This window comes from Zophobas morio, unplaced genomic scaffold, assembly GCF_036711695.1.
Source record: "Zophobas morio isolate AGI-343-1 ecotype UQ-CSIRO unplaced genomic scaffold, CSIRO_AGI_Zmor_V1 ptg000046l, whole genome shotgun sequence".
Classification (NCBI taxonomy): Eukaryota; Metazoa; Arthropoda; class Insecta; order Coleoptera; family Tenebrionidae; genus Zophobas; species Zophobas morio.
The window spans coordinates 1,186,469-1,201,596 of NW_026972151.1; the positions used below are offsets into that span (position 1 = coordinate 1,186,469).

Sequence of the window (15,128 nt, forward strand, 5' to 3'; positions counted from 1 at the left end):
AAAAAATCGTATGAGCTTTAGACGTGTAGCCTTGGAAACGCACGTCAACACGGCACTTATTGTGTTGTTTAGTTGTGTCATTTATAAGATTTTTCGTTTTATCGTTTCGATTTATTGAAATGAGTGTGGCACAACCTATATTACTGACAAAGCCGCAAGTGTGACTGCAAGTTTGCCTGAATCAACTTTGGCTGCCATTTCAAATTATAATAGTTTAAAATATATGAGTAGAGTAGAGGTCTAAAAATTTTACTCTCTAGTCAGTAAAATTTTTACAGGCCAGGCAGTTAAAAGACATTTTCAAGTTGAAAACAGCGACTTGATAAATTGATATTTACCAGTGAGGAACAAATAAAAAGATTAAAAAAACTGATTTATATTATTTGTGCCTCTTCAACACATAACAGTCTATTAACAGCCCAAGTTGTCAACTAACAGACGTTTTGAGTTCAGTGTGAAGGAAGTCAGTTCAGACATATGTATGCTTAAACAACTGTTTTTGAAACATATCGTACTATTGATTGTAAAATAAAATGGTAGTATCACTACTAATCAAAGTCAATTTTATTTTGTTTATGCTGAAAAAGAAAAACATGTGCCATTTTTGCAATGTACTACATACTACATAAAGTTTCTCCTTTCATGCCGAAAACAGCATCATTTACTGAATTTCAACATCTCTATCCGTTTTCAAGATATATCCCTCGAGTTCGTATTTTTCATTTATATATACGTAGGTATAGGTATATTGGCGGCGATGATTTACATCCGAAAAGTAACCTACCTTTCTTCGGCTCTCCGTCTAGGGTGAAAGGCGCTGTAGATCGCGGCATAGTTATGAGTTATCAGCTACGCGCCCAGTTTCACAACTATACGATACAATGAGTAAGTACGTTTACAAAGAGAGTTTAGTCCACGACCTAACCACCAAGTCGACTTAAAAAAATTGAAAATCATGTTTTGGTAATTCAGACGGTGGTATTACTGAAGTTGTCGTTTAGAAGCCAATGCCTGTATATTAATTTATTAATTTTTTTTACCAGATTCAAAATAAAATTGCAAAATGTAATACAATTTTTATTTTTTCTCAAAAATCTGGATGCTGGGGATAAAAATTCAACACGGATTCATATGTAGGACTATGTTATTTTACACTATTTAAAACCCATTCACTATATATAATTTTGAGGTGACGTCATCACATTGATAGGGGGGATGATTAACCAAATTCTGGTTCGCGTTTTGCCACCTACATCATTTTCCTAATATACAGAGAAAATTTAACAACAATCAGTCCAGCAGTTTCCGAGATTATATCAAATAAAAATCGACACAAACGACAGCCAGACGGAAACGGGACACCACTTTTTTCGTACTCTAGGGGTCATGAAACGTCGAGAGAACATGAAAGTGGCAATTTGACAATGGGGTCGACTACTATACTGCCTTAACTGACGCCTAGGAAGTAATAATACATAATTACATCCTAAAATAAACACGGAAAAAAACGGATGGCAGCACAACTTCTTCTAAAATTCTTAGATATGTTAAGACTGTTCCTATATTGAGCGATCCTATTTTTCTTACGAAGATTCTATTCGTCTTTGAGTCTGTCTAACAAAAAGCGATACAGACGAAGAACAAACACACATACACACAGATAGAAATGGGAGATCTATTTTTTCGTACTCTAGGGATACTCGAGAAAATATGAAAGCAGCCAGTCGCCCAATGGACTCGATTACAATACTTCCTTAGCCTACGCTCGGGACGTAATAAAATAACTGTGGTAGGTAGTTGTGGAATAAAAATAAATTACAATTCCACAGAAAAACTTGTCTTCATAGATTAATTATTATTAGTAGGAGTATTAACTAATTTAACAAAGTAGACATTTTTGTAGTTTTAAGCTGTGTGCACAAAATATTATACCTACTTAAAAAAAAGATTGATTTGATTTGAAAAAACGCAACAAACTCAGATAGACACTCGAGCTCATTTACATTTCTAGTTCATTAAACTCCGGTTCTGTTAAAAAATCGAAATAACCGACACCATTTATTGCGATGCCGTTTATAAACTGTGTAAATCTATCGAGAATAACGATACATTTGGTTTTTCCCGTGTTACTGCGTCCAAAAATCGGTGGAAAGATCACTCTTAAAACCAATAACCACAAAAGTAAACCTCTGATCTGAGAATACGGAGACCAACATCGCAGCCGTACATTTGTTGTGGAATAGGTATAACTTTAATTACAGATGTTCGGAACCAATTTACATGATATTCCTATTCCACGTTATGCCAAATTCGACTTGGGTACCGATGAACATTTTAACTACCTTAATTCACGTTTACGAGTTATTGGCATAGCGGTATTAGCGAAATGGGCTTCGGTAGTGACACACGTGATGTGGTTAGTTAATTTGTGTCTGAAAGTACACAAGATAAAAAGGTCGTGTATTGTGCACGCCTCAATTCCGAAATTCCAAGCGGCATAAACGAATGTTTAAACGTTTATGACTGCGAAATAAGAATACTGGACTACAGAAAGAATACTGGAAGAAAAAAAGTAACATTTTGCTTAGACGTCAGCATATAATTAGGTACTCCGAAGAATGAAAAGAACCACATTTTTGTTTTTTTTTATTTACATATCTTCTAGTTCTGCGTAAACTACTAATAGGTATCATTATGACAGGAGACAATGAACCTAATGTGTCCAAACGAGTGAGTATGATACAGTTATTAACAGACTTCGGCATTGCGGAAGTGATCCTCATTGCCGTCCGATCGCCAGCACTATTGCAATCGTGGCCTACAATTTCGGAAATGACTACTTTTTCGCGGTTTTCCTCAGTTATACGAGTTCTCCTAGATGTTAAAATGCTTTAAAAATTAAAAATGACTGTTCAACATAACAATTTTCGTGATGATCTTGATTAGATAAACCCTGATTTGCATCAAACGCCACTGAGGGTGAGCCGTGGTTCAGACTGCACAGTATTAGAAAAAGCAAAACTGAAAGAAGGTTTATTCAAGTTTTTGTCAATGGCTACAGAAAACCACCGTTTTTTTCGTTACAGAAGATGCAATTCTTGCCTATCTAGGTGAGAAAGTGAGTTTTCTCTTACATTCCTATATTTAATCTAAATTGTGTCACACTGTCACCTGCATCCCTGTGACCTCATTTTTTCGTCAAATGTCGCTGAGAAGATTGTGTAGAAGAATGCATCTAAATTGCTATAAAGGTTTTTGAAGTTGCAGAGAATGACACATCGCATGTTTTAACTTCTGCAACTGTATTACCTCGACTAGTACAAGAGTCACACCTAGAAAAGTCATCTTATCTCCTTCAAATGACGGAACTGTGTGGCGGTCGTGGAAATAAACTGGAGGTTTTTCTAACAAAACAAAGTGAAAACAACGGGCACATTGTAGGCGTTTTACAAGCAGCAAAAAGTAAAAACGTAGCTCCTGATGAAAATTCGAAGCAGTAGAATTAAACAAAAATGGAAAACATCGTATCAAACGATCCATTTTCTCCCAAAGGTAAATAAGCGATTTTCTGTGCAAAAAGAATAATTTCAAATGGAAATGTGGAAACAAAAAAAACTTCGAGAAAGTTTATAAAGGTCACACGGTCTTGATAAAGCACATATTATCTATGAGACAAGAGTAATATTGTTTTTAATATGCGAAGAAATGCACAACAAAGTGGACGAGATGTTAAAAAAAAACAACGCAGTTTTGATGAAATTTTCATGAATTTCGTTTACAGCATGTTATTTATTTATTTATTTTTTTTTTTGAATAATTTTAATTAATTATTATTTGTGAAAAATTAAAAAAAAAACAGACATAATGTATCAGTAATTTATTTCAATGGGAGATACTACGATACTCCTCGACATTCAGTGTCCAAAAATAGTTAGATAGAAGAACCTTTCCTTTATCAGCAGAAGAAATTAAGGACACAAGGGTTAATTGGTCCCTAAAAATTTGCTGCCAAAATTATGACCACATATCGTTATATTGCAAGATAAAAAACCGAATACCCTCCTATTTAGTTTCATTAGTTTTTCGTTATAGTAATTAAACAGGGGTTCGAACGGCAAGAAATAATTTAAAAAAAAAACACATAACCACATCTTTTAATTCTCGACTGAGATAATTAAATCAATTTTTGCATAGTCATATGTCTTTCTGAAGAAAAAATATCAAAGAACATCCTAAGAATCTAGACTGTATAAGTTCAATTTAAAGACACCATTCATGTGCTAATAACGTAGAACATACAATCCGGTGGTTGAAAGAATTATAACTACAATAAACAAAGGCACATTGATGTCGCACAACGCATCTAATATGCAATTAATAAAGTTTTATGGACATCGGTGTCATTTCATAATTAAAAATAACGTAGGAAAAAATCTTAATTTATTTAAACTGCAAAACATGTTTACAAATTTCACTTTAATTGTATATTAATTAATATAACTTGACATATGCATGAATGTAGCTTCAGATTCCAATTATAAATGTAATTGGCAAAATTATGAAATGAACAATACTTTTTTGTAATTTTACTTTTAAATCCATCGACGAAAAAATATTTTGATAACAATTCTCACAGCAATTGAAAAAAAATGTAACTCGTAATATACGTATATTTAAACGTTAAACAATGAATAAGCAGTAATGTTTACCTTACTGAGTACGATCTAAAGGCGGAACCTGCTTATATGGTGTCTGCGGGAGTTACCTGAAAATGAAAAAAAAAAAAAACATTATAAATATATGCAACTGTACGAAGAAATCAGCATATACAACATGGAGAATTTTTAAAGTTATTAACCTTATACATCAACTACACAAGCTGATATTACTGGTTGCCTACTTTTTGTTATTTAGAAATTACATTCAATATTTTTGGGTGTATTAAAATTTTATTACCTTGCGCAGTTGAAAACGATATTGGGTATGTGGAAATACCTTAAGGTACATTGTACCAATAGCGCGTAGAATCCCATGGTAAGGAAGTATTCATATCGCACTTTAAAAAAATATTTGATAGCAACGCTGTCTCAAACACTTTGCTTTTTACCCATTAATTTTTCAAAAGTTGAATTATTCGGTAAAACAGCTCGAAAACATACAGCGCTATCATATGGTAACACATTCTGGTTTCACAAGATGCTAGAAATAGAAAAAACAGCAGTGATACAAGAAATACATTGAAAATGCTCATTCCGTATTCTTCCTGATGTGGTATTAATAAATTATAAAATAAAAAATTGTAGAAATTCATTTCGACAGAACTTTCCTCGCTCTTGAAGAGCAAGTCCAACAAATTTCGTTTTTTTGAAAAATTATAAAATTAGAATTGGTGATGTTTGTTTTGTGATAACCCTTATATAAAATAAAAGCGGCATAAAAACATCCCGCAGCCCCTGCGCCGTGGGGGTGCAAATTGCAAGGGATTGTGCAAATTGCACAAGTACCGACAATGTAAAATATCTTTAAAGTAGATAATTGCCTATTCCCACCTTTTCGAGAAAATGGGTTGACATGTTCTTAATTTCATCGATAAAAAATTGTTATGACATCATAAACATAGATAATACACCGCCCGAGAGAAAAAGAAAAAAACAAACGGCACACTTTAGCACCGAACGTGCGACCGCATGTTGACGCTTTAACTGCATGGCCACGGACGGTTATACCCTGAGTTAGTGGTAAAATGTTATTTTACGTGTTAATTTTTGGTGAACATTTCGTCGTTTAGGGAAAAAAAAAACTTAAGGCGAATTCGTACAGCACAAGTATACGAGTATATTACTGTATAACATTTAAATCATTTTAAAATAGAATTCTTTGAAATGACGTCATTAAATTGTTGGTGGGGATGATTAACCAAATTCTGGTTAGCGTTTTACCATTCACATGATATTGCTATTATAGATACAAAATTTGACAACAATCGGTCCAGCAGTTTTGGAGATTACGTCCCTAATAAAAATCGACAGAGACGCCAGACAGACAGACAGACACATGCTACTTTTTTCCTACTTTCAGGACCATGAAACATCAACAAAACATAAACGTAAACAACTAAAATTTATAACGTTTAGGAAAATGATCTTACACGCTTTCCTTTAGTAGCATAGGTTCGAAAAGTTGCTCACACACTGTTTTATCGACAGGTGGAATGTAATTATTTCTTTGGTCAACTCACTCCGAATGGTGCCTGGTGAAAGCATAAGATGTCTTTATACGATATGCGTATTCTTACTTATTCGTCAATCTCTACTGGTCAAATGTGGGAACACGTAGTTCTAGCTTTAGAAGGAAATGTATATGCAGCCTTGACGCAACAAAAAACTTTATTAAACATATCCACACACGAAAAAACGGGACAGAACAATAAAAATGGAAAAGAAAACATACAAAATTAACCTTCCAGACAAAGAAACATTCTTTTAATGTGCCACACATTAAATTTAAGCTGATGTTACAAATTTTGCAACGAATGTCGACACACACAGTAGATCTTCAAAACCGCAAAAATGGGAAAACTGGACATACAATCTGCAAAATCTTAGAATTACTGTTACGCTGAAACCAAGAATAACGAAAAATGAGAAATCGAAAATTTAGTTACTAGATAATATAATCGTCATACATGCAACAATGTATACATGTATACATTTATGATAGCATAAAATTTCAGCTCGTTTCGTTGACATAAAGTTGATTCAGCACTGAACTTTTTTTGGAACATGAGTTTTTTCTGAATTTTGCCTAACATTTTGTACAAGAATATAGATTGTTCAGTACACATGTGGAAAAATACAATTCTTTTGTTCTTGAATGGTTTTCGGAAAGATAATACGTTTTGAACATATACACATACAGGGTCACAAAATTAAAGTCAAATTAATAAAAAAATCTTATAGTTAAGGGGTGTAATACAATAAGAAACAACTCTGGTATTTTTGAAAAACTCAACAGTCAATGAGGAAAAGATGGGATGCATACCTCCCAGCTGATCGTAGTCATTTTCCGCGGTTTTTGTAGATTTGGAATCTTTACATGTCAAAAAGTATCTTTCCGAAAATTCTCCAAAAGCAAAAAAATCTTAAAATAAGCCAAGAAAATCACTCCTTCAATTTTTTGAGCATGCTTCGTAAACACCCTGTATATATTAATAAACAAATGTTGTAGTTTGCTTCATAAAAAGTGATCGGCGTACGGTATTCTACACACAGTTTTGCACACATAGTCTGCAAAAGGAACCTAGAACCCATAACACTTTCAATATTAAAATTGTTATTTAAATCTGTTAAGTGTTTATTTTGTATTGTAAATTCATGGGATTTTTTTCTATTGTTATAAAATTAACACAATTGTTTGTACAACACCAGATACAAAAGATATTCTCGATATTGTTGTTCGAAAGTTTTAAAAATAATGAATTAATGAAACACTAATTTTTACATTAATTACATATTTTTCGGACGTCGTTAGAAAAAACTAACCACATGGATATAAGTTTTCTTAACAGATACAAAACTAACTAACGTTTAACGAGCAATCATTTAGGTATTCATTTAATATTCTTTTAATGTTTCTCTTTCAGTTTTTCCAGCAACAACAAAGGTTAAAGTTGAATTTAACTCTCACTTTATAAAATATTCCAGCATTTTACACGAAAAATGTTAACTGCTGATGAAAAAAAGTACAAACGGTAACAAGGTGAGTTGGAGGCCATAATTTAAATACAATTTTACACCAATGTTTAACATCTCAACGACTGATGAAGAACTCAAGTTAATCTGACTGAACGTTTACGAAATTTGTTAGTTATCCGGATCAAATTTGAGTATTGCAACTTAAGGGTGTTCCCACGCTGAAAAGGACAAGAAATGGCGCCGCCCAGGCTTCCGTAAAAATCAATAGTAAAATGTTCGCTTGCAGTGGTTTCGAAGAAAACTAACTACCGCTTTATTTTACAAAATTTGTCAAATATATTTGCTTATTGGCTTTGAAAAAAAAAACATTAAATTATACGTTATGTTTGTAAAATTAATGATCAAAATTGCTTTTTGTTTCCTCTATTCCTTATTATTTTAAGCAAGATAAATATTTTATACAGTACTACATAAACTTAAAGTCAAGCGTCTTTCAAGATGATTCACTATGATGATTGGATCGTCGTTGTTTTATTTCATCTTTTTTTTTTCTTCAATAACATGTTTCTACATTGAAGGTTGATGACCTTATCGCAAAATTTTGCTAAATAAATAATACAACCTTTGGAACTTACGACTTCTCAGTGACCTCATAGCAGAGCTCTCAAATCTTATTTTTTTTTTTTAATTTTACCACAATTTGACAAAACTTATGGTATCTAAAATAAAGATGGACTACAATATCTATATTAAGCGAAATGTTTCTATTTATCTTTTCTTTTTTATCGGAAATAGGGCCACATTAACCAATAATTTGCCGACGTTTCGTCTATCGGGTATATAATTTTTACAAGACTGTAAATGAGCAATATATTGTGAGAGGTGAGTCAACTTCATATAAATTTCATTAAATGTACTAACTCTGTCAGATATCTAATAACCTTATAGTAAAATACAAAAAGAATTAAATTTATGATCAATAAGATAGTTGGAAGGAAGATTAGTATTAGTTTTAGGTTTAATTGTAAGTCCAAATGTATGCTAATTTTAAGCATTAATCAAAAGAACAAATGTGTAAATACACAATCCATTATAACCACCACCATTGTAACCGATTGTGACTTGACACGCATATAGATGGTTTTGACAGAAATAGTAACTGTGGATAAGTCCCCATCAGCCATATTAGGACGCTCATTTAAATTGTTAATAACAAATCCATGTTTACCATGTACATCCATATACCAAAATCAAATGCAATGGTATAACAATATGAGATATGTTTGATAAGATAGGTTTAAAGGTAGGTACTGATAAAGATTAAAATAGTGTATATAGTGAATTAATATATCATAGTTTGTCTTTTGAGGTTAGTTTTTAGAAAAATGTGAACTATCGTCATTAATTTACGTTTTAAACTTTTATTTGTTACTACAACATTTTTTAGAGAAGCTGACTCACCAACAATGTACTGTTCTATATCCAATAGTCGAAACTTCTATTTATTTTTGGGTTATCTTTTAACGAATATGTATATTACGTATGTAGTGAATCACCTATTTCACACACAAAAAAATCCATAACACCTCTCAAGACTCAGCACACGCAAATAAAATTTATTGCTGAAAAATAATGAAGGCATATATTTAAAATTACACTGAAAATATATAAAAGCCCTTTTTCGTACATTAAACAAATCCATATATTTTATAACTGTGAAATTTGAATAACAGAAACAAAAAAAAAATCACGCCCTGTATCTTATATCTTATAGCATATCAACCATATCATACTTTACACATAAGTCCTGAGCAGGATCTTTACTTTCCGTTCAGACTTAACTCCTTTAATCATTTTGTTTTATAAACCAGAGTAACAAAACTAATGGTATCGGAAGATAGTTACGTGGGAGTTCCACTGCTTGTTCAGTTACGTCTGAAATTTTACCTAATTAATTATCCACTGTACCATTTTCAAAAAGTTATTTTCCATGCAGGGTTGTTGTTCAACTGAAAGCAAAAAACCTGTACATAAATTACATGATAAAAAATTCAATACATAGCAGTCTTTGATATTTACTATGACTGTGTTTTTAAATAAAACACAGATGTTTTGTTTTGATAATTTAGAAATAAACGTCAATTCTTCGGTTGAAACAACAAATTCAAAACAAGAATGTCGTCATGGCATCGCCTGCATCGCCTGTACGGATAATGTTCTCTACATCACCTTCGAAGCACTCATATTAAAATCATATCTGCATCAATTCTGACGAAATGTTATTTTTAAAATGATGTCTATGTCAATGAGTTACACAAAACAAATAATTAAGGGTTACCTTTTGTTTAAATAATATGAAATATTAAAGATGATTTTGAAATTGTATTTCTGGTTCCGTATTAATTTTTTTAGACGTGGAGCTTCCCGTGAATAACCTTGTATATTATTGTCGAATAAAAAAAAATCACAAAAAACGTAAAAACAAATATTTCGCAAATTTTATCAGAAAAAAAAATCTAGTCAGGCATGTAGTGCGATAAATATAAAAAATTAGCTTGCGCATAATGTAGCGATAAATTATTCATAAAATTTTCAGCGAAGTAATAACTTTTCGAAGCCCACACAACAAAAAAATCGGACATGCTGTTTTCGTTCATAAGATAAAAATGCAAATTTGTAAACCATTGTTATTCTTTTTCGCCAATCTGAAATTCAAATTTTGTAAAGCTTCCACATTTAGTCCCATCAATAACGCCCCAAGAGCAGTTTTTTATTGTTAGGACCCACTTTAATAACAATCGTGTTATTTTAATATAGTAATTTGTTATTGAGGAAAACGACACTCTTTAGCCCGAAGCAACCATAAATACATAACGAGTAATTTTTAAAATTCTTGTTTAAAATATTTTCAGATGTCCAGATAACGACACTAATGGAGAATGTAGACACATAACATGGATATAAAGCCAGAGCAGCAAAAGGTAGATTCAAAAGACAAACAGACTTGAAAGTGAGAGTGTAGTTTTTCTGTAATAATGTATAAAGAGGTAAGATTATTTTTAGAATAATAGTGAACAGTAATGTAAACAAAAGTAACGAATTTCAGCTAGTGGTAATTTTTTTCCTAACGGCAGTCACTGCGCGACCACAAAAACATGAGAAACCTAATGGCACCCCCAACTACGCACCGAACGAATTCGAATTGGAACAAAACAGGGCTGCAAGGTACGAATTTTCTTCTAGTATTGAAGATAACATCAACGACTTGTCACACCAGAGGGAAGAAGTTAGAGAAGGTTTGAATGTAAAGGGTTCATATTCGTATAGTGACGGGTACTACCAAAGAACAGTTTTTTATGAAGCTGATGATAAAGGATACAGAGTTACGAAGTGAGTACACAGTCACAGATACCATTGTTTGTTAGTGTTTTATACTTTTTTTTCAAAGGACTGAAGTTACACCTTTAGAAGGAGGACCCAACATCGACCTTATGGGTACTGCTTCCGTAAATAATAACGCCCACGGAAGAACCGTCGCATACAGAGTACAAAGTGTTCCAGTACCAGGACCTGTACCCAAAGTGATAACCGAAGCTTAATAACTTTTTTGTGATTTTTTGGATCGTTCCTGTTAGTTTTGTATGTTACATTTAATAAACTTATACAAACCACGTTGTTGTTGTTATTTCATACACAGAAAGAAAGTTGTTAGAATCTTCAAAAAGCGAGCAAGAAGAATTTAATACTGAACGTACGAAGCGATGATTTGTGGTAATATACGTACAGAAAAACCTCAAAATTCAATTTTTTTGAAAATTACTGTAACCTCAAACTCATCCATCCTAATTTAGTTTATCTAACTTATTAGAATACGGATTTAAACGAAGAACCTCGGAAATTAGGTGCTAGATTCCTAATGCAAATTAGCCTCATTAGTCTTTTATTCTAGAGTGCTCATTGCTCAGTTGTATCTGGAAAATTTGTCTGCGATACCTTTGCCCTCGCAAACAATTCCAACGCAATGTTACTTGGTTCGAAGTAGCAATTATTTCTCAGACTATTTACAAGCTATAAAAGAAGTTATTTTACAATTTAATGCACAGGAGAATACAACATTTAAAAATTTATCTAAGCCATCAGACAGAGCCTTCCTCGCTTAAGAAGCACAATTCACTAAATTCCACTTGTTCGAAATATTTTAAAATTTGATTTTTTGAATTTTAAAATATTAATAATAACCCCTAATAATTAAAATAAGATATGTGCAAACTGTTAAAATATAGGTAAAAAAGCATGTTATGAGTATGTTTCAAGTGACTTTTTCCATAATAAAATTTTGGCATAACGTCATCGTGTGTAATACTAATAACAGCATTGTATTCTCAAATTTTCGGGGAGGGAAAATGGGGTGAATGGTTGTTGATTTCATCAATAAAATAAATTGCTCTATTCATTAATGTTTATACTCACCCTTTGCGAGTAATTCTTAAAAACATGAATGCATAGCTAAACCATACACATAGTCTCATAATATTTTGCACAATTTAGACAGGATTTATTCAGCGAAATTTTGAGATGATGTCATCAACTTTTTAGAAGGGGACAAGCAGATAAATTTTGATTAGAAATTTACAATAGATAACCTTAAAACGTCTCCAATGTTTTGAGGTGCAGTTATCAGATTGTTGATGTGGATGATAAAACAATTTGGTTAGTGGTGTACGTACCATCTACACGACATTCCTAACATACATATACAATTTCATAAGAATCAGACCGGTAGTCTCAGAGATTATGTGTAAATTTCGACACAGACGGAAACGAGCGACCCATTTTTTCATGCTCTAGGGGCAATGAAAAGTAGAAAATATGAAACTAACTTTCGGTCGATGGACCCTATTAGAATAGTTTCCTATCTTACGCTCGGGGAATAAAAATGTTTGGACGTTTTACAAAGAAAAAAAAAACGGTTGTTGTCAAATTTTATATGCATTTATGAAATATCGTGCATATGGTAAAACTCTAGTAGTAAAGGCGTGGAATTAGTTGTTTTTGCGCCGAAAGTGCAGCGGGTCCAAAAGTGCAGCGGGGGTGTTATCAGCACCCTATCACCTTATCACCGGACATTGGTTTGTGTTTTCTTAAGTGCATCCGGCTGTTATCACAGGTCCATCAGAAAATGTACGAAATTGCAGCGCCTTCGATTAGTTGTGTATTGAGGGTTACATCCATACACGCACATTACATGTATCCTCAATAATAATTCTGATTATGAAGTCGATAATTATTTTAATTAATTTAATAATTTTGATAACGAAACGACTAACCTGGACACCATAGACCTACCTCTTTTCGTCTTATGTGCTCGGGTATAGTTTATTAAACCGTAATTTCGTGTATTGCGGATTGCATGCACATTATATATCATCAATTGGTTTGAATAGCTGAATTTGATTTGATTACTTTAATTAATTTAAACATTTTGATAACGAAATGGGTAATTTATACATCATAGGGCTATCTCCTCTTTTTCTTCTTTTTCTTACCTGCTCGGGTATGGTTAATTAAATAGTAAGTTTGCGTATTGCAAACTGCATACATACACATAATATATATCAGCAATTGCTTTGAGCTGATGAATTTTGATAAATACTCATGATTCACACTCCATTAAAACAATTTTAATTGATAGGTTAGTAACATCACCACTAATTATTCTCCACTTTCTTTAATTTAATAATTTTGTTAACGAAATGAATACTTTGCACTTCATATGGCTATCTTTTTCCTCTCATATGCTCCAGTATAGTTTATGACCGTGTAATGCCGATTGCATGCACACATGCATATTATGTATCATTAAGTGTTGAAGTTGTGAAATTTTGATAAATTATTTAATTAATTTAATAATTTTGATAACGAAATTAGCACTTTGTTCATCATAAGACTATTTCTTTTTCTCTTATATACTCGAGTATAGTTTATTAAATAGTAAATTCGCGTATTCAGACTGCATACATACATGTTATACCGCGTGCCTGGAAAATGGCGGATTAACTCTTCAGTACGTTATACACGGGCGTTTCGGGAGTCCCAAAAAAATAATAAAAAAATTCTTTATGATGTACATTACGAAAAAAACGTAATTTTATAAAAGTAAAATTGGCAACACTGCACACCCCTAATGCATGAATACGTCCAGCTTACTTTCTGGTTTCTTAGCAACGATAGTAACTGAAATCCACCTTCGCTTTATATCAGGCACACATTGTTGTCAATTGGGAATTTTATCAAATTATTACAAAAACAATACAGCCATATCTTTGTGCAATCTAAATGAAATGGTAATTAAACATGGTCATGGGCGAGAAAAATATTAACTAAAAGTTTTATTACTAGTTATTGTGATAATGAATGAGCTGTTTAGTTGTTAAACGTAGCAAAAGAACCAATTTTAAAATCATTATAACTCCACCAAAATGTGAGAAGGATTTTTTTTACTATTTTTCCCAGACTCACCAGTTGATTGTTAAGAGCGTAGCGGAGAGTTAATCCGCCATTTTCCAGACATCCGGTATATCATCATTTGTTTTAAGCTGTTGAATTTTAATAATCACCATAATTCGGTTAATAATTTGCATCATCAAGTAATTAACTAACTAATCAAAATCGATATCAACTTCCTATATCATCATCAAAAATAAAAAGAAGTATGATTTTAACCGAATTAATGAATCTCATAAACTATAAAAGTAAGGCTAACTCTTCTTCTTGTATATTCGGATATAAATGAATTATAAATTCATATCATAAATTAATGTATTGCGGATTGTATCCATACACATAGGTATAGTAGAATTCTTTTCATTTTAGCAAGGTGTTCTAAAACTGTACCAATCACGCTAAATGGCTCGTTTTTGCTACCGAGATACTATTTGCACACATAAAGAACACCATCATATGGACGATGTTGCAGGTGGGCTAAAGGTGAAATTCAACATTAATCCAACAATTTTATTTTGATTTTAATGTGTATCACGGTTGTATACACATATCATCGAGTGGAACGAGACATTTTCAGTGACTAAATACTAGCGCTTTAGCTAATAATTTGATTATTACGTTAACGTCTAATTTTAATAGGGACTAGTTTTATAAATCGTCTGTTCCGGATTGCACGTACACATGTACCACCAGTTGGTTTGAGATGAATGTTGGACTCGATCAGCGGGTAATTGTAACATATCTTAGTAATGATAATGACTAATGTTTTGTAGTAATAAATGAAATAATTTTCTATTACCTTCATTTGCGAAAATATCAACGTTCAGATGACTTAGGTAAATTTTGTGTCCATGGAAACCAAAAGTGTATCTCATAATCCAGTACACAACTACTATGTGGTCAAAATTTGCAGATAAACTTCTTACTCAA

At 32.3% G+C, this 15,128-nt stretch overlaps 2 protein-coding genes across 2 annotated transcripts in view; one reads left to right on the top strand and one right to left on the bottom strand.

The window, feature by feature from the left end:
• The window catches only part of Flo2 (Flotillin 2), a 227,164-nt gene that overhangs the window by 120,012 nt on the left and 92,024 nt on the right, over nt 1-15,128 (bottom strand). The gene's annotated exons all lie outside the window — the stretch shown is intronic.
• LOC135142284 (uncharacterized) lies at nt 10,623-11,365 on the top strand. The gene is made up of 3 exons (XM_064073970.1): nt 10,623-10,741; nt 10,801-11,084; nt 11,143-11,365. The coding sequence occupies exons 1-3, from the start codon at nt 10,730-10,732 to the stop codon at nt 11,291-11,293; spliced, it is 447 nt and encodes a 148-aa protein (XP_063930040.1). The 5' UTR covers nt 10,623-10,729; the 3' UTR covers nt 11,294-11,365.

Bases quoted from the DNA above. Each gene is read 5' to 3' on its own strand.
- LOC135142284 (XM_064073970.1), top strand. The intron at 11,085-11,142 runs GTGAGTACACAG...TTTTTTTCAAAG, and splicing joins AAAGGATACAGAGTTACGAA to GACTGAAGTTACACCTTTAG.